Genomic DNA, 19997 nt, shown 5'->3' with positions numbered 1-19997 from the left:
CTGAAGGCACTGAATGAGTCCCTTGTTGGAGTCTGCATAAAGTGTGTTACAGTAATCCAACCTGGAACCCACTAATGCAACCACCGTCTGCTTACGTGCTAGGGGAGAAAGATAGTGCAAGATTCTTTTGAGGATTTTAATGACCCCCCAACAAGTGTCCACTGTTCGATTGACCTGTAGAGTCATGGACAATGATGTGTCAAATATTACGCCGTGGTTTCTGGCTGATTGGGAAGGAGATGGACAAGTTCCCAAAGATGAAGGCCACCACTCACTGGACCAGATATCCTGGTCCTTGCCAAAGACCAGAATCTCTGTTTTATCGCCATTCAAATGTAGGGAGTTCTGGATCATCCAGTCCGAGACTGTCTGCATACAAGTCCTAAAGTTGACGGCAGAGGTGGTAACAGAGTGAGCCAGAGACACCATGATTTGGGTGTCATCGGCGTATGACACAACCTCCATCCCCTGCGATTTTACTAACCTAGCGAGGGGGGCCACATAGATGTTAAATAGGGTCGGACTCAAGGCAGACCCCTGTGGCACCCCATACTGCAAGGATTTAGCAGGGGAGAGGAACTCTCCAAGCATGACTCTCTGCTCTCTTAGGTGTAAAAAAGATTGCAGAAGGTTCAGGGCTGGACCCGCAATCCCTGCCTCCCTCAAACGCGATGTTAACGTGGAGGGAGACAGGGTGTCAAATGCTGCTGTGAGGTCAAGTAGTACCAACACAGTGGTTTGACCCGCATCCACCTTCATGCGAATATTATTCACCACCATAGTAAGTGCTGACTCCGTACTATGGGCCTTTCTGAATCCATCTGGGAGCTATCTAAGGACCCAGAGGAATCCAGAAAGGTAAAGAGATGTAAATTCAGGTGTGATTCGAGCATTTTTGCGGGAGACGGTAACAGGGAAATGGGTCTAAAGTTCTTAAGCTGTTCTGGGTCTAGCGTGGGTTTCTTCAGAAGAGGCTTCACTATCGCCCTTTTCCAAACTGAAGGGAAGGTGCCTTGAGTTATGGCACCATTCATCACTTCAAGGAGGGGCGGAAGAAGCGTGAGCCTACAATCCTTCAGAATCTTCAAAGGACATGGGTCCAGAGGCGAGGACGATTTAGTCCGATCCAGCAGGATCTCAAGCCTGTCAAGGGAAAGTGGCGGGAAATGAGTAAGACTCTTGGAGGAGTCTCTCGACCAAGACTCTAAATTAGATAGAGCTTGGAGAGAGAGATCCCCCAAGGTGGTCCTCTGAGTTTCCAAAGCAAGATATATATCTTGAATTTTATTATGGAAAAACTCTGAGATATTGTTACACAGCTCCTGTGAACCCACAACTGGATCCGGCACTTGAAGGGAGCAAAGGGAGTCCACGATCTTGAAAAGTTCCCTAGAAGAGGTAAGGGAGGTAGTGAGATTTGATAAAAACTCCTGTTTTTCCCTGATTACACTAGCCTTGTATTCTCTTAACAAACACTTGTGTGCATCCCTTTCTGTAGGATCCCAAGCCTTCCTCCATCTTCTCTCCTGTCTTCTGCAACTTTGTCTCAACAGTCTTAGTGATTCTGTGAACCAGGGGGCAGGAGGTTTAAGACATGCCGAGTATCGATAAGATGCAGGGGCTAATTCATCAACAGCTTTGGTGATGGAATTAGCAAGCTCATCGGCTGCCTCGTCAACGTCTCTCAAAAGAGAGTACTTGCTGGTCTCTATATAGGGAGCAAGGGCTTCATTGGTAATGTTCCTGTAGCTCCTTTTAGGACCTCTAGTGCTGGTAGTCAGAACAGACAGCTCTGCCGGGCCAGATACTAGTTCAAGAGGTACGGCCAGATGATCTGACCAAACTAGAGGCACCGGAGTACCGACTGAAAGTCTAGGGTCATTAGTGAATAGGCCATTTAAGATGTGACTCGCCCGATGGGTCGGGCTATTCACCAATTGAATACACTCACAAGTTCCGAGTGAGTCCACCAGCATAGCAGTGTCAGTATCCCTTGATTTTTCCAAATGGAAATTAAGGTCCCCTAGTATGGTGAAATGGGGTTTACCAAAATAAGGTTCAAGAATCCTCAGCAAGTCCCCGCTAAAAGCAGCTCTAGGGCCCGGAGGTCTATAAATAAGGATGCCAGTAAAAGAGACCGAGGGGGCACATAGAATGGAAAAATACAATGCCTCAAAAGGATCCGAGGCCACTGACAGAGATTTTATCGTACAGGGCAGAGAGGATTTACAGAGACCGGCAAGTCCCCCCTCTACGTTAAGATCTATCCTGTCTGAGCAATTTGAAGCCTTCAGGAATTGCCAACAATAGATCATGGTCCGATGACTCAGAAGCCCACGTTTCCGTAACAAACACCCAGTCAGGTTGTCTGTCCGACACGAACTCATGAAACGCGATATTGTTTTTAATGAGAGACCTAGTGTTAACCAGGAATCCTTTTCTAGACGAAGTGGCCCCAGATGGCATTGAAGCATTCAAAGAACTGCTCTCCAGAGAAACGGGTGGCAGAAGAGCCGATTTACAAGTGTGACAAAAGGGAGAGTGTATTACACCCTCTGGAGAGAATCTATGAGTACAAGGCAGATGAGATGGTTTAAGAGCCAATATCTCCAGGAAGGTGTAATAGTAGGTTACCTGCGGCAGTTTACGGGAGAGTCCAGCGTCCAGCCCGTCCTCAGCGCGGACGGGCGCAGACGGGCTGAACTCAGGCATAACTCCGGCAGAAATCTGGCGTCCCCGCGTCAGCATGACCTCTTTTTAAAGCCGTCTAGCGTCCTTATGACGACTAGAACGTGAGAGGTCCCAAATGGCGCTGGCAGGTGTCCCAAGGTTCACCCAATATGGCCGCCACGGAAACGATCCGAAACCAGGAAGAGGGCCCGCCCAACAGCGGTGGGTTTCAATCAATTATGGTGCAAGTGGGGGGCTGAAGATTAAAAACAAGGGATAATGCCCAAAAATAAAAAGTTAAATCAAATACTGAATTAGGAGCATTAAAATATCGCAGATGGGCGCTTTCCAATCAGGGACCACCCGCAACGCGCAGATAACGCTCTGTGTAAGCTAGTAAGAGTGAGCGCCTAATTTTCCCTCCTTTTAAAGCCGTCTAGCGTCCTTATGACGACTAGAACGTGACTAGAACCTTGGTAGCTTGGTACGAGCAGGCAGGCTTATCTCAGGGGCAGTGTGAACACAATACAGATGGACACCACACAAGTTGTAGTATAAAAATAAGTATTTTTATATAGACGTAACACAAACGACAAAAATCCACAATACTGTACTTCAAATCTACTAGAATTAGCTTAGTTCTCTTAAGATGTAAAATGCGACACTTTGAGTTCAATGTACCTTTGGATGCGTAACGCTGTACAACGCAAGTGTTGCAGAGAAGGTGATGCTTTGGTTCCTTACATTCAAGAATGGTGATGCATCGGGCCCCTACTGATGCGTAGGGGATGCGTCGGTTCTTCTTGGCGTGGGGAGGTGATGCATCAGTTTCTCACTGCGCTTCTGTGGCTATGCGACCAGCAGCACCATGATGCGATGAAGATCCGGTGCAATGAAACAAAAATGGCGTCCTCTCCTTGATACGACACAATGGGTGCGCGCCCGACGGCCATGCGGCGACTCAGAGATTTTTCTGAGCCGGGACCTGCTTCCCGGTGATGCGGCGGCGAATGATGCAACGTCGATCCTCTTCTCTGGCGATGTGAGGCGCTGTGGCGATGCAATGCGACAGATATAGCGGCGACACCCTTCCTCAGTGATGCAACGACAGCGGCTGCGGCGGTGACACGCTTCCCGATGATGCAACGGCGTTTGATGCAATGGCGCCACTCTTCTCCGGTGATGCGAGGCGTTTCTACGATGCAAATCGGCAGCGGTGACACCCTTCTTCAGTGATGCGATGACAGCGGCTGAGACAGCGACACGCTTCTTCTTCGTAAGTCGCGCGTCCAGCTCCTTGCAACACGGAGTCCCTCAGAAAGCTCAACACAACAGCAGGCACTTCCAAAGAACTCTTGGGGAGCTGGTGTGGGAAGTCTGTTGTCCCTGAGACTTCATCAGGAGGCTAGCTCTATCTCAAGCCCTTGGAAATCCTTCACAAGTTGAATGAAAGTAGCACAACGTCTTTCTCCTTTCTTTAGCAGTCAGGCAACCACTGCAGGCCATTCCCCCAGACAGCACTCAGCTTAGGGATAGTCTCTTCCTCAGTTCCTCTGGTTCCTCTCCTCAGCAAAGGTTTATTCTTGTTTCCCAAAAGTGATCTAAAGTTCTGCGGTCCAGTCCCCCCTTCTATCCTCATTTCTCTTTGTTCTCTGAAGGCAGAGAGGCCTTTGCCTAGTCCAAACCGGTTCTGGTTAGTCCTGGAGCACTTTGTTGACAAGACTCCTTCTTTCCTTTAACAGTGTAGGCCCGGGGCATCAGACACATCACAGGAGGTGGAGTCAGCATTGTGAAGGAAAGGCACAGCCCTATTCAGGTCCCAGGCGCAACTCCTCCTAGCCATCTACATGCAGATCTATCTATTCAGCCCTGCACTGACTCACCCTGTCTCCTGGAATCCCCCAGCCCCTGTCACGCAAACTCCAGACAAGAAATACACAACCTAGCAGGGGCAGGCATCGATGGTTAGACAAGAAAATACCTACCTTCTAAAAGTGGTATTTTCAAACACAGGATGTTAAAACCAATTTCACAAAAAGATGTATTTTATCATTCTGAGTTCAGGCATACTAAACTCGAATTTCTACTTAGTTCCCTGAGTCAGACAGGATTGTAAGATGTTATAATCAAACTGCCCATTCTGGCTTATGGGGAACAGATAGCCTTGCAATAGTGAAAAACAAAAATAACTGTAATTCACTATTAGGACATGCCACACACATCAGGGCTTGCCCTTCCTTTTACCCATGATGCACCCTGCCCTTGGGCCTACCATAAGAGTGACTAATATGTAGAAAAGGGAAGGTTGAGGGACTGGCAAGGTGGTGCACTTGCCCAGTCAACATGGCAGTACCAGACTGCACACACGCTCTGCAATGGCAGACCTGACACACACTTTTACAGGCTCCTTCTGTGGGTGGCACAACCAGTGCTGCAAGCCCACCAGCAGCATTTGGTTTACAAGCCCTGGGTACACTCAGGGCACTGTACTAGGGTCTGACAAGTAAACCAAACCAGCCAATCATGGAGTCACTAATCCATACATCAATTTACAATAGCACTGATCAGCAGTGGTAACGTGCCCAGAGTCATAAAACAGCCAACAACAGGTCAAAATAAAAAAATACAGGCGGAAGGCAAAAATTTAGGGATGACCCTGCAAAAAGAGCCGAGTCCAACAAAGACCTACTGCATCAGTATCCAAGAGATAGGTCGCAAATTGAGACTCACTCTGATAGGGTGCTATCATCAAGATGGTATATATCTTTTTTTTTAATGCAGCCCATTATCACTAAAGGAAACAGGTCTGCATTTTAGAAAAACAGAGTACTATTTTAAAATGTTTGCTTATGAGCTACCAGTGATCCATGAAACTACTGCCAACTTCCAAACAGTTTTTTTTCTCCATTTGCACCCCTTCCCATATATGAATGGACTACTACCTCCTTCGAGGTTGGTTACCTATCAATGGATTGTGACCAAAATAGGACTATGAATCGGAATGTGGAAGGGACGCCCTAATCTCCCTGCCAAACTGTGATCCATAGTCCATTGGGTTTCGAATATTTTGATATGCCATATAGCAGTCGCAAACCCAGTGATTTAGAACGTCACTCGGCTTGCAACCACTAAATGGCTTTGTTCATCTGGCCTCAACTGATGCCACGATTAAAAATAGGTAATGCTCATCCATGTTCACTGTAATACACATTTAAATAGTAATGCAAGGAAATGGGCTATAAAATGTCAAACAGGAACTTTACTGTCATTCTCACTTCATCATACGGATGTATATGTTTACATTTTGTATATACATTAGACTACTTACAAGTGTACACGTTTTAACTTATTTCTTGCTGTCGTTTAAATTAGGGTCTGATTTACTACATTTTTGTCTGGCTTTGGGTAGATTGAAGACTTGCCTAATTTCGTTGTATATTTATCTGACTGTCTTAATGTTGTAGTCAGGTTTATATTTCTTTTCTTCAGAAAGTTTTAAGACTTTCACAGGGTAAGGAAAAACATATCCCAATTATCTAGATCCTTGAGGTAACCGCTCCCCCTCTGCGGTGGTACTAGAGATATCATCAAAAAAAATAATATATAAAGTCGGAAAACTTCAATCTGATTTATTTTTAAAGCTTGTATTGCTTGACCGGTATGGAAAATATCACGTGACACTTATCAGTCAACACATGGCAATTCCGTCCAACATTAGGAAGGTTCTGAACACGATGCACCTTTGTGCAATCTAATACCGAGAGGAATCTTCAGCCTCACTGGCGTCCCTTGTACTGAGTGAGGAGCACGGATACTGGTGAACATGTGCCAGTTCATCGGATACATTCTCAGGCACGGACTGTGATCACTCGTGCATAAGAAAGTCTGGAGTCACAAACAATTCGCCTCATAAACTTCAATAAATCGAATATAAAGTTGTCTGAGCTCCAATACCCAAATCATTCACCGAAGTGCCGAACTCTTTTACAGTCCAGCAATGTAGGTATTAACCTTCAGTGTTGTATCTCTCTGTAGAAGAGAAGTGAAGGCTGCTAGCATACATCTACCTCCCTTTATGACCAGCCGAAGCCTGACTGGGCATCCATCTTTTGAAGCCAGTCTCCATCCTAATCTCTTCCACTTCTCCCATTCCTCTGCCATGGATAGGTTGGAAGGCCTACCCATAATCATCAGGCGTCTTTGGAACAGGTCCTGTTTCCACCCCTTGCAATCACCGTTTCCCTACTGCAAGATCTCCTGAGTTCCTCTCCTCTGTACTTTACCCTCAGGTAAAAGGAACGTGCTTGTAAAAAAAGTCAGGTCAGTGTTGAGACCTCATTAGGAGTACAGGTGTCAGAAATATGCACAAACTGTGATAATGGCGACCCAATGCTATGCAGGTACATGGCTGCCGCAGCTTGGCCAGGGCTAGTGCACAAACCCACAAGAAGCACAATCTGAGGTAAAGCAGGGAGGTGTCGTTTGTGATTTGGACCGGTATCCTAACCCTCTGACTAATGGGTGCATAAAACAGGGCTGACATGGCATTCCTTAAAAACAAAAAAACATGTTCGTCTCCACAGCACACAAAAAACAAAGTATTCTGTTTTGAAACACCAAGGTTTTAACCCCTTCGATGCTGATGACGAGCTCAGCTCGTCATCAGCCACGGGGGGCGTGTGGGGATGACGAGCTGAGCTCGTCATCTAACGCGGCTTTTCGAAAAAAGCCGCGTAGCGCAAAAATCACCGCAGCAGCGATGCAGTTAAGGATTGGACAAAAAAACAATATAACATTTCAATTTGGAATTAAATAGTTTGACAATCTTTAAATTTACAGCCTGTACATTCACAATAAAAAATAAAATATCAAGATGTACTAATGTAAAATATATGTTTTACCAAAATGTAGTAGTCTGCTATGTGTCAAAGTAGAGTTTTTCTATATGATCCCTGCTGGACCTGTTGTTTATTGGTTTTAGAACTCATGTTTTACTGAAGGCCTTTAAAGTAAACGCTTCTAATGGGCTGCAGCACCCCTTGTGCCCCTCACTACAGTAGGTCATTAAAATAGCTCTCATACCTGCAACTACAGCATGTAATGCAATTTTAAACTGCCATTTGGATGTGACAAAATAAACCTTTTGCCAGACAAAAACCTTCCTTTCCAAGTTCACTGGGGGCTGTGCCTACATCCATATGACTTCTGTAGATGCCTGCCCGTCACCGCAAATGCAGACCACCCCATGGTCTGCCTTCCCTTTTGGTACCCTAGACATGGAGGTGTCAAACCCAAGGGAATGGGAAGAACTGACTACAACCAGCTTAGGGTAAGCCAAAGAGTGCAGTGGCATAGCAAGTGGGAGGGGGCAGTCCGCCCTGGGCATCCTGAGTTTTGGGGGAGACTGCCTCTAACCAATGTTACCTGCAGTCTTGTGGCAGGCACCCCATTCCCCCGCTCTTCAAACAGTCACTGCGGGTTCAGCATAGGAACCGGGGATCTCGCCAGCACCCCCCCAGCAAAATCAGGAACCTCCACGTGCCACGAGAGGAATAGCTATGCCACTGAAAGAGGGTGACCCCACACAGACTGGCACTGGGTATAAATGTAGCACCCTCAAAGCCTCTCATCAGATCACTCCTAGACTTGAGAAGATAGAGAAGAATTATTGGCCTGTTGGATGAAAAAGGAAGACTTGCGTGCCTTGAGCCCAGGATCCCAGAAGTGACCTCCTGTTTTAGCTACAGTGGCACAACAAGCTTCCAGAGGCCTTCTCTGCAACTGGCCAGCTGACCAGCACCGACTGGACCTGCTTGAACCCTGCTACTGGCATATGCTGAATTGAGTTCTGATCCTGAGAGCTGCATCCCCAGTAACTAGACCCGTGGCTGGTGTCACAGTGTCCTCCTCCAATCTGCAAACTGACCAAGAACTTGACTCCAGGTTTTGGGCTCTTTCTGTCAAAGAAGAACTGTCCCCAATCTACTCACGAATGCAAGTGGACTTCACCAACACTAACATGGGACTTGCATCTGACTGTCCGTGCAACCTCACAGGCAGGAGACTCTAGACTTCACTCACACAGTTCTCTTTGAGACAGCAACAACTATCTGCATATTCCTGCTGATGGGAAAGTCCGACGGGCGCTAAGCTCTTCGTGCCAACAACATTCTCCTCACGGTCCCCTTCCAACGTGAAGCTCCGACTGAGGGTCATTGGGTGGAACTGGACTGAGTTAGAAGGTACCACTACGACCGAGGCAAACCTGGTCTTTGTATCTGCCCCGCGCTTTATCACAGTCTGCCTGAACTTTTGACTTTGACCTGGCCCAGCACGATCAGATAACCAAGATTGGTGATTTGTGCTTCTCTGTGCTCTTTTTACTTAAAACTCTACAAGTTCATAACTCCGGTTTTACTTATTGGCCTTTTGTAATTTCTGTGTCATTTTTTAAAATTAAAATTTACTCTGTTTTTTAAATTGCTTTAGGTTTTCCGATGTTGTGTTTTCACTCTATTACTGCTTGAGGGCTGCATAAAACTTTACACATTGTCTGTAAGTTAAGCCTGCCTGCTTTTGTGCCAAGCTACCAGAGGGTTAAGCACAGTTTTATATAATAAAATATGCCGATTTAAAGGGGGTGTCAGATAAACTGTAGATAGGTGTATCAGATCTATAAAAAAGCCAATATTGAAGGCGCTCTCTAAAGCATGCAATATTAGTAATTTAGATGTGTTGCCAGTCATTTAACAATGTTTCCACTGAGAAGTTTTTTTGCCTCTAAAGGATATTTTGTAAAGGGACATTTCATTCCCAAATAGGGCTAAAAGGAAAAAAGAAAAAATGGAAGAATGAACGAATGAAAAAATCAAAGGAAGATAGAAACAACGAAAGAAACAAAAAAACAAAGAAAGAAAGAAAGGAAGGAAGAAAGAAAGAAAGAAAGATTTGTTTTAAAGTGTTACAAGTGCTGCAAATTAAACAAGATTACCATTGGTTTTCTTTCGGGGCAAACCATTGATGAAATGGAACCCAGAATAAATGTGTTCTGAAGAATTATCTGCTTATGAATTCACATGTTTAATACTGAAGCTTTCAACAACTAAATACAGAATAGTTTCAAATGGAGACAATCTGTTATGCTGTGAAATACCACCAGTCAGATAGACACTCCAAATGGAAGCCAGCATTGACCAGAGACAGGAATTTACAAAGTGTGGAATGTGGCCGGTGCCATCATCTGGCTCACTGGTATAAAGCATCCTGCTATCATATCAGAGTATGAACACAAAGGGAACATCAAAGTAATAAATAAGAAACAAAGGGGCATATTATCAAGAAAACTCTATACATTATCGCCGGTTTTATCGGCAGGAAACTGCTGATAAAGCGGCGATAATGGGCTTGATAATATACTCTATGGAATTTCAATCGAAGCCCATGTTAGATATGAAGACATCTAACATGGGCTTCGATTGGAATTCCATAGAGCATATTATCAAGCCCATTATCACCATTTTATCGGCAGTTTCCTGCCAATAAAAGCGGCGATAATGTATTGAGCTTTCTTGATAATGTGCCCCATTAACCTTGGCAAAGAAAGGAACCAGCTTGTATATGGATGTGCTCCTTGTGAAAGAGTACATGCAAACACACATAGTGAAGCTATCCAATGGATGAGGTGGGCAGAAGAGCCCTGCCCCACGCTCTATGCTGGCCCTGGTGAAAGCAAAATGCGAATGACACAAAAACAGACCAGTGGATGAAGAAAGCTGTAAAACTGTCTGGGGCTTTAAAATGTTGATGTCATCCGCAATACTCGTAGGGATGTCACAGTGACAAAAGAGCAAACTAGCTGGGAAATTTAAGAAGCCAAAATGGATACTTTATCTGAGTCTCAAACCGAAGAATGTTTTTCTGTGTTCCTGCTGTTTTTGGTGTGCTTATATTTATACTTAATAAAACTTTCAAGGAAGCCCTACATGGGAATGGAGTCACTATTTTCTATTATGAGTCAATCATTATGGTATAAGCTTCCATTTTCTACTTGTAAGTCTTCTGCCTTTTTGCAGTTCAGAAGAGGTTTGTTGTTTCAGAAGGTTTTCAGGTGCTTGCCTTGTCCCACTTGCTTGTGTTCAATATGTGTCATATTGTGTCTGCTTTAAGACTTTGGCAAGTAGACACCATGTAAATCAGTTACGCATATCGTTTTCAGTGGCAGCTTACCGAGAATTTTTCAAAAGCCTCAAAATGGTTATCTAGGTTTTAATTGTGAAGATTCATTTAAAAATGAAAATAAGCCATACTTTTGTTCTAGTGCTTTATGATTAAAATAAAGAATGTGCACCATTTTCTTTGTCTGTCCTTTTAGGATGCATTAAAATTATAACACTCAACACTTTAAATGTTTCTTTCAGGAGGAAAATGAAATCCCTGCCAATGTGTTTGTGAAGGAGCCGCCATCGACTCCGAGTATTACCGAAGGGCAGGAAGAGCCAAACAACGAGAACAAAACTGTGGAAGAAACATTGCATACTGTGGAACTGTCCTCCGATGAAGAAATCACCCATGATGTTGACGGTCTAGAAGACATGGATGAGAAATTTGAAGAATCCAGAGCAGATAAAATCAAATGGTCTAGTCTCAAGAAGGTGGACAGCCTCAAAAAGGCTTTTTCCCGTGAAAATATTGAAAAGAAGATGAATAAGATTAGCACAAAGATTGTGTCTCCTGAAAGAAGGGAGAAAATTAAGAAATCTTTCACTCATACTCACCACAAAGCATCCTCTTCTTTCAAAGTGCCACCACTCACGTTCAGTGTCAAGAAGGTTCGTGAAGGAGAGAATTCCAGTGAACACGAGAAGCCCAAAAAAGCAGAAGTAGAAGTTCAGCTTTCCAACGAGAATGAAAAAATATCAGTGAATGAATTGCTCTCAGAAATGGCATCAACCCAAAAGGAAGAGGTCAAAGCTATTGTAGATGCAATGGAAAAAGAAACAGAGGAAAATAAAGGAACAAGCAAGAACAATGAGCTCCCAATCACTGAAGACAACGAAGAATTTGAGGAGGCACAAGAAACATCTGACTTGAAAGAGTCCAAGCCTGAGCCTAAGGCAGATATTGAAGATGAGGAAGAGCTGCATGAAGAGCAAACCCCCAAAACAGCAGTGCTCCAGATAAACCTAACTGCCTAACTACACAGTGATATCTTTTTTTTGTAAATGCAGATTTTGAGTTGAGGCCATTTTGTATTCTTAAAGCATACATTACATGTCCATGTTTCTTTAACTTCTTCTACACGTTGTGTTTTACTACAATGATGCTCAAAACAAACTGACATTCAGCTTTCGGTGATGCCCTTTAGAAAATTATCGCAAGCACTTGCTTCATGTTGTTTTAATCCTTTATTGAGGGTTCACAGTAATTCATGGGACATTCTGCATCTCAGGAGAATCAGCCAGCTTAAAGTATAGGGGCCTACGAAAGTTAAGGTCAGGTTGACTATAATAAATGGTATGGTATGGTATTTTAGGGCTAAATCATGAAAGAATCTGAATAGGGAAGTCAACATATTTCACACGATGCGGTTATACAAGAGTATTTAAGAGCATCTGGACCTGTTTTTATGTTTTCCCTAGTGTATCACCTCTGGAAAGCTGTCTGCAACATAGGTTTTGTTGTCACATAGCCGACAGCGGATACATGAAAACAGTTTTCAGTGCAATTCGTTGACACCAAAACAATGAGAAGTTGACTTGGGCCGTAACAGCAAGGACATAAGGCAGGGACAGCACCACCGGTCTTTTGCAAAACAAGGCCTTGAACACCACCCAACGTACCAAGTTGTGGGAAGAATTTCCGATACCATTGTTGTTGTACCATTGTTGCAGTGGTATTATTCAAATTCTTATATCACCTTTCATTTTTTGGTAGAACATTTTGATTCATTGGAGGCAAAGTGCATGTTATTAAACATTGACTGGCGGAACTATTTCTGCACAAACAGCAAGTAAGAGATATGATATTGAATCTGTTGAAGGAGAGGCTAATGATTTGATCAAGAGGGAGAGTTTAAATGTTCAGAAATGTGGCATGCCCAGTAATAGCCGTCTCCAGACTGATCTTCCTTTTGGTGATCTGTTGTACACATATTAGTCAGAGTGTATTATCAGTGATGTGGACAGCTTGCAAGGTCTACGATCACTAGCAGAGACAGGCTAGTCAATTTGAAAGTATCCTGATTTCCTGAAGGGCCCATTCGTCTGCAAACAAACCATTGAAGGAAGCAAAGTTGGGATTGCTGGAAGCCTGAGGGACCAGATATTTTTCACATTTGTGTGGCAGAACTAAAGTTAGCATTTTTTCTCTTTGATCAACCGAATGGACCACGTATTGTAGCTGTGAAAATCAGACTGTGAGGATATTTCTACTTTTCTTGCCATCTTGAAATTTCTCTGTGAAACTTTTTGAAAAAATCAATTTAATGAGGGTTGATAATTTTTAATGACAAACTTAACACGTCCTCATCACTTCTGATCATATATTCTTCGTGTGGTCTTACCTTTGATCTATCCAAGCATGAAGCTATTATCATAGATTTGCAAACATCTTCATGAGGTTTTTCAAAATATGTAGAAATGTTGTGAAAACAACTAAGTGTATGTTGCATTTTATATGCCCAGCAATAGTAATTATGTATATTTCCACGAAGTAGAGCTTAATGTATGTTTTACGTTCTTATTGATATATTTCTTCAATTAGTAGTATAGTCTCACTATTTTAGTCATAGCATATAATAATTCTTTGCTATACTTTTGCAATAATTCCATGACATTGCGTGCTTCATTGCAGGGCTAGGTGCAAAATATATGCATTGCTAATGACTCATGTTTGTTTAACGCCAGGGTCTGTTTTTGCTAGTTGTACTCGAGCACTGATACAAAATGTATAGACTGAGTGCAGAGCATATCACCCTGCCATTTATGCTACATATAGAACATGCACTAATGTAAAAGTGTATTTCCTGCTGAGAACGCATTGCGTGTATGGCAGTGACTTGTGATACAAATGTGTAAAATGCCACCAAACCCTAAGGGCTGCGTAAAATCTGCCAGGTCGGAAAAAAATAAAACAAAAATAAAAAGAAATCACAAGAATTAAAAGCTGCTCGAGGATGAAACTGAACAATGGTTGCTCATTAAGTAACCGAATCTTCTTTCGCCATGAATAATTCACTCTTGAATTAAGGCATGAACCTATTTCAATTTCTATTTTAGTAATTTATATTCATTGCACCTTCACTGGAGTAAAGAAATTCAAATGGTATAACCTTTATTTTTTACATTTTATTTTTAGTCCCAATCCTGATATCTCCAAAGACATTTAGATATATTTCACATTTAAAGTTATGTGCATAGATAATGAGTTAGGAAGTTCTGCAGTTCTTAAGTTCTACGTGATTGAGCTTCTACGAGGGAGTTAGGAAGCAGTATCATGTAGGTAACATGTTGTAATGGAGGCATGTGATGGATACATAGATCTGCCCTAGTGTTGATGAAGAGTGGTCAAGTGGGGTTCGGTCCACTAATTAATTCATATTGGACCGGTCTGCTGTGTTTTCCTGAACGATCAGCAGATCACCGGCCAATCCAAAAACATTTCAGTTGAAAATGCCTCTGCTATTCAGGCTGTTCACACCTTGGCTTATTTCTAAATGGTAAATTGCCTTTACCCAGAGGTGCCAGTTTTTTCAATGTTTAGTTATTCAATATATAGAAAATAAATGTCTGTCGTGTTCCAGTCCTATAAAGGATTACCATTCCTCTGGCTTCATAAAAGTGAGCATCATTCCTATTTGCAGTCTCTTTATATATTGTATCACACAACCATAAGTTCCAGACACTCAGTCATAGGTCTGTGCTTACTGCTCCTGCTGTGTTTGTTGCTCTAAGGTATTTACAGTTGCTGATCAAATACCTCCTTTCTTCCATTGTCCACATAGTTAATACTTGGGTCATTCCACTTACTACTCTGGGCACACATTCCTGCAGCAGTGTTGTTCACATGAGGTCGTCACACAATACCTGGTAAGGGAGAAGCTTCAGTAGCTCGAGACTGTCACAGAAAGTGTGTACCTATATCCCACAAGTAATAGTAATGAGAAGTTTTTCAAATCGGATGGAGAATTTTCTTAGATAACAGCAGTGACAGAACTAGAAACTAAAGGCCTCATAACAAATGGCCACTAAGTCAGTTTTGAGTACAAAGTTTGTTCCTGAAACGGGATTTAAACCATGTGCAAATGTGTTCCTCTCACTGATGCTCGCCCACTTGACTACCAAAGGATTATCCCAGAGAGGGAATAGGAGCGAGGGATTGGGGGCAGCACAAAATGCTACTTTGAGTACCAAGGAACAAACTCGTTTTAAAGCATTAGTAAAAAAATCTCGCAGTATGTTCTGTATTCTCAAAACTGTTATTTGTGGCTCATGAGTTATTTATTTATAACCAATAACTTCTTTGTGCATGTTTGGCAATGGTTCTGACAGTTCATTTTTCCATTTTGGACCGGGGCAAAATTCTTTGTGTAGTCTGGAGCGGTGCAAATTCTGTTTCTTTGTGTCCGTTTTACCCAAACACTAAAATAGTGTAAACTGTATTTGTCTGTTTTTCGAACAAGTTCTGAGTTCCTGTATTATAGCCCCTGTTACTCTCTTGTTTGATAGTTATGGTAAAATATAGCCTTTTCTACAGTTCCTCGTAAATCCCCTTAGATCATTTTCTGTAAAATGTGCTCACGAGAAAGCCACTGTGTAGCCTAAAAATATACTGTTTCACCATGCACCTATGAAAACACTGAAGGCAAGTTACTACTACCGTAGTCATGTTTTAGTACCACTAATGTGAATGACGTATTCCATGTATGCAACTAACCTCATCATGTAAATAAAATGTCATTAAAATTAATTCAATGTATAATTCATTGGAAAGATCAAATATCGGAAAAGGCAGCAAGAAACCGTCATTTTGTCCACTAAGTTCGTCATTGCTTCTTCCCTCCATGTTCAGTTTGTGACACATTTTTAACGGTTGCAACTATGTTTACAAATGTAAATTATTCTATTAAAAGCAGGACCTGAAACAGGATGCGTCAGTCATAAGATCAGCCGCACCTCCAACTCCTTTACCACAAGTCCTGGTTTTGTCTACATATAGCGCTGAAGGCAAAAAGAAAAAACACAGCGTCATAGTTTCAACATTTAAAAAACAACCTGTGACACAGGCAAGACAATACCAATCTCAAATCCCACCACAAACTGTCTTAAAGTTTCAAACAGTCACAAGGTACCAAGCATAAACAGTTTACCTAGGTCGGATTATTTGTACAAATATTCCCTTTTTGTCAATGTTCTAAGACTTGATAGTCATAAGATCAACATACAAGTATGAACAATCTTTATTGTTCAGTTACTTAAAACTCATCATTTTATGAACAAAAAAATCCCTAATTTAAAACAGCATCCAACAAAATCCATCATATTCAGAAATGTATACTGTCTTTATTCCCATTTCCTATTATTATTTTTTTGGGTGGTACTCCTGGACACTCCAACCAGGAACCGATTAAAAGAAAAATATATTTATGGCATGAATCATCAGTGCTAACATTTCAAATTCAAGTACTCAGGTAAACCAAGATCAACGTGAAGTAAAACGTATTTTAAAAGAATATAACATTTAAACGTCACATGGTAGGATCGCAATAGGAATATTCTTAAAAGGCCAGATGGTGCCTTGGCTTCATTTCAACATGTCAAACAATACAAGTATATTTGCAAAGTTCTGCGATGGAGCGCACACTTTCACCTGTCTTCGTAGAGTAAGACAGTGAGGGTATTTACATTCGAGTGCTGTATCATAAAATTGATCATGAGTGCTAAAACTGCACAATTCCATCTCTCTCAGTTACCATCTTCAGCTTCCAGGTGATAGTTCTAAATGACCACATTATGTATATTTCGGTACCAATTACGAGTGGGAGAGATGTAGGTGTGAGGATACTCTCTTACCAGAAGCAACAAGTGTGGACAGTATCCCTGTACTTAAACCTGGCTCTTATGAGTTTCTTTCCCAGAAATGATGAATAATGTTGGAAAGGTGTGGTGCCACAGCCAGGGTGACTGATGCTGGAAGCGGGGGATCACGGTTCGATTCTTGGCTCCAGCAGCAGATTAACCCAGCACCGTGTGACTCTGGGCAATAGCTTGCTTAATCTTCCCGATGGCCCCCAGCGCCTGGAGACCCTTATGGGTGATTGTTCGCGCTTTACAAATATGGATTATTAATATTATATTTACAGGTGCACCTGGAATTATCCTGTTCAAAATAGCACGTGTAGTCCCCATTTTGAGGAGAAGTTCACTGTCATTTAAAAGCTGCCCAGAGCAAGTGGTAAATGGAACAAGAGGCCTGTGTGTGGAGGATATGAGAGATGGTGCAGACGGTGTAAAATACTGAAATGCTGTGGGATAGCAAGGTAGGGCTATCCCAAGTACAATGGTAGGGGGCCGGGGTAGGGGTCAGGATGATCTTGTAGCCCAATGCACACATTATTTTGCTGGCTGGATTTTCCAGTTGTAACACTGGTCCGAGCGATTCTGAACCCTGAAAATCCAAGTGTGGCAACCCCAAGACTATGGAAATCAGGGGGAGTGGGCTTCCCTCCGGGAATACCACTCTAGTGAGAGATTGTTGGATATTTAGTATTCGGGCTTCCCTCCGGGAATACCACTCTAGTGAGAGATTGTTGGATATTTAGTATTCGGGGTTCCCTCCGGGAATACCACTCTAGTGAGAGATTGTTGAATATTTAGTATTCGGGCTTCCCTCCGGGAATACCACTCTAGGGTGAGATTGTTGGATATTTAGTATTTGGGCTTCCCTCCGGGAATACCACTCTAGGGAGAGATTGTCAGATATTTAGTATTCAATTAGGTTCCTCCAGGAAGGTTAGCAAGAGACGAGTTGCACAGGATACAATGGGTCATATTATCAAATTTGCTCTAATGTTAGGCACTCGTCTTCGATTGTCATTTGTACTGACTTACTAATATAGAATATAAAAATGCAGTTTTTTAACTTTGGAGATGCAAATATCACAGTAATATTGCCCAGAGCAAGTGAAAATGTGACCTGCGTAGGACCAAATTACAAAGCTTTGGCACGTGTCCCGCTGTTTCCACTGGAAAGGGAAAAAACTGAGGGAGTCATGAAAGTACAGCTAACGGCTCCGGAAAACTTGCAGCAGTATTTCTTCTCACTGCCAGTGACTGCCTGTAACTGCTTTTATGACTTAAAGGGAGTCATGTATCTGGTAATCCTTGAATGCACACTACACCTCAAAGGGGCAGAAAAGAGCAAAATCCAAGCTGGCACTTCGCGTGCACCCAGACAACAGTCTCTCAGTACTCCCACATGTATGCGGCGGCCTATCCAGCCGTTTTACAGATTGCCACACACACAGAGGTTGGATGGAAAAATGTACAAGATCAAGGACTTCGTTATACCCAGCCCCACTCTATGTTTGTCTTGAGACGGTCAGTTCATAATCATTATATCATGAGTCCCAATAGTCAATGCAGTCCATCCTGCTTTACTTAGTCACCAATCCACGGTAAACATCATCCCCTCACAGGGTTTAGAATTCTCACTGCATGACTGTGTCAGGGCTGACATGGATCAAATGATGCAATGGCCTCTGAACGTGGATTCTTGGTGCATCCTGGATAGCTACCTAAATCGGCCCAGGGGGCGTATAGAAAATCCCTTCTATGTATTGACTGTCAATAAGACAGCCAAAATGCCACAAATGTTTGATATTGGATGACTGAGATTCGAAGTCTGATCCACAGTCAAGATCTCACACTAAGATCTCAATTTTGCAGGGGCCCAGTGACTTCCCACACCCTTCAGCACTAAGAAAAACTATACTTCCTAATGAACAGGAAGCACAAAAAATTGGCAGTGGACCAAACACAAACACTTGCGGCACCAATCACAAAAAGTCACCAATGAAATCAAAGTATTGTACTATCTTGTATGCAGACTTTCAAAGGTGCTCCCTGTCCAAGAGCACCCCCCTTTCACAGGGGAAATTAAACAAACACTAGATCAGAGCGGCACCACTACGAAAAGAACATGCCCATATAAATAGTCATACCTCAGTGAAGCGCGGAACAAGACATTTTTCTTCTTTCTTTTTTCTTTCAAATCAAGCAACAGCCAACGCATTTCGTCCTATAACATAGGAATTCTTCTGGGAATTTATCAGCCTGAGGCAACCGGAAGATAAGTAGATTGGTTTTCGCCTTGTAGATAGATTGTTCTGAACAGAAGTAGAAATCTATCATCTGATCTGTATGTCGAATGAGTGATCCAAATAAAGATCAAGACGTTATTTGAAGTGGTACAATTTCCGATAGTTGTAAGTTGATCAATCACTACTGTGGTATGATAGCCACGACTTGATGTCGACTATCCTGGTAAGATTAGAACCTGCATGTCTTTTAGGGGGACTCTTTGCACTAGCTGCCAAACTTCGTGGTGGAAGTCTTAACTTGCATGGTTTTAGGTACGCCAAAAACCATGCCCGTTTAGACTTCCACCACGAAGTTTGGCAGCGAGTGCAAAGAGTCCCCCTTGTCGGCTCATTGTATGTAGGAACTGTCTACATTTGATTGTGTGAGGGAAAATGGGAGTTTTGTATGTGAGAATGGATTTTTTTGTTTTGTAGGAAGCCATATTTCTTTCGTGAGCTAGTGGGTATCATCTCATGAGCAAAATTGCTTTAAGCTGAGAAGTGACTGGAGCTCATCAAGTTTCTCGAACGCTTTCCCCATAATATGGGTGCTCCTACTGCAAATTATGTATGTTTGACCTCGGCTGGGTAGTTCCCACTCCCACTGTCCCTGTTGACAAAGAGAACATATGATTAGGGTTGTTTCCACTCTCACTGTCCCTGTTGACAAAGAGAACGTATGATTAAATGTCCTCTAGAACCTTGGATGGAGACAGGGCATGAAAGACAGCACACACCCCTAAAGGGATATGCTCCAAATCTCCCCCTGGCCACAGGTTCTACCCTCGTCAGCACTACTTAAGTTTTTGCCTCCTCTTGTACTGAATCGCATGACTCCACCTCTTGCTCCCTCCTATCCCCTACCACTTTCATCTTAGATATACCAGACACACTTGTGGAGATGTATACATTTTACATATATTTTTGTGTGCCTTTCTCAAGACTAACACCTTCCCCATACATTGACTCT

At 42.8% G+C, this 19997-nt stretch overlaps 1 protein-coding gene across 2 annotated transcripts in view; it reads left to right on the top strand.

Annotated features, from left to right (window-relative positions):
• CAVIN2 (caveolae associated protein 2) overlaps positions 1–15636 on the top strand; it is a 127582-nt gene extending 111946 nt beyond the window's left edge. For both annotated transcript variants that reach the window (XM_086955393.1, XM_086955394.1), the window contains one exon: positions 11088–15636. In XM_086955393.1, coding sequence (XP_086811519.1) covers positions 11088–11864 — 777 coding nt within the window. In that variant the 3' untranslated portion in view covers positions 11865–15636. The remainder of the gene's footprint in view (positions 1–11087) is intronic.
• The last annotated feature ends 4361 nt before the right edge of the window (positions 15637–19997 follow it).

The sequence above is a fragment of the Lissotriton vulgaris genome, chromosome 2_1 (assembly GCF_964263255.1).
Source record: "Lissotriton vulgaris chromosome 2_1, aLisVul1.2, whole genome shotgun sequence".
Lineage (NCBI taxonomy): Eukaryota > Metazoa > Chordata > Amphibia > Caudata > Salamandridae > Lissotriton > Lissotriton vulgaris.
Note: the sequence above shows the minus strand (reverse complement) of the source record. Positions and strands in the feature narration are given on the sequence as shown.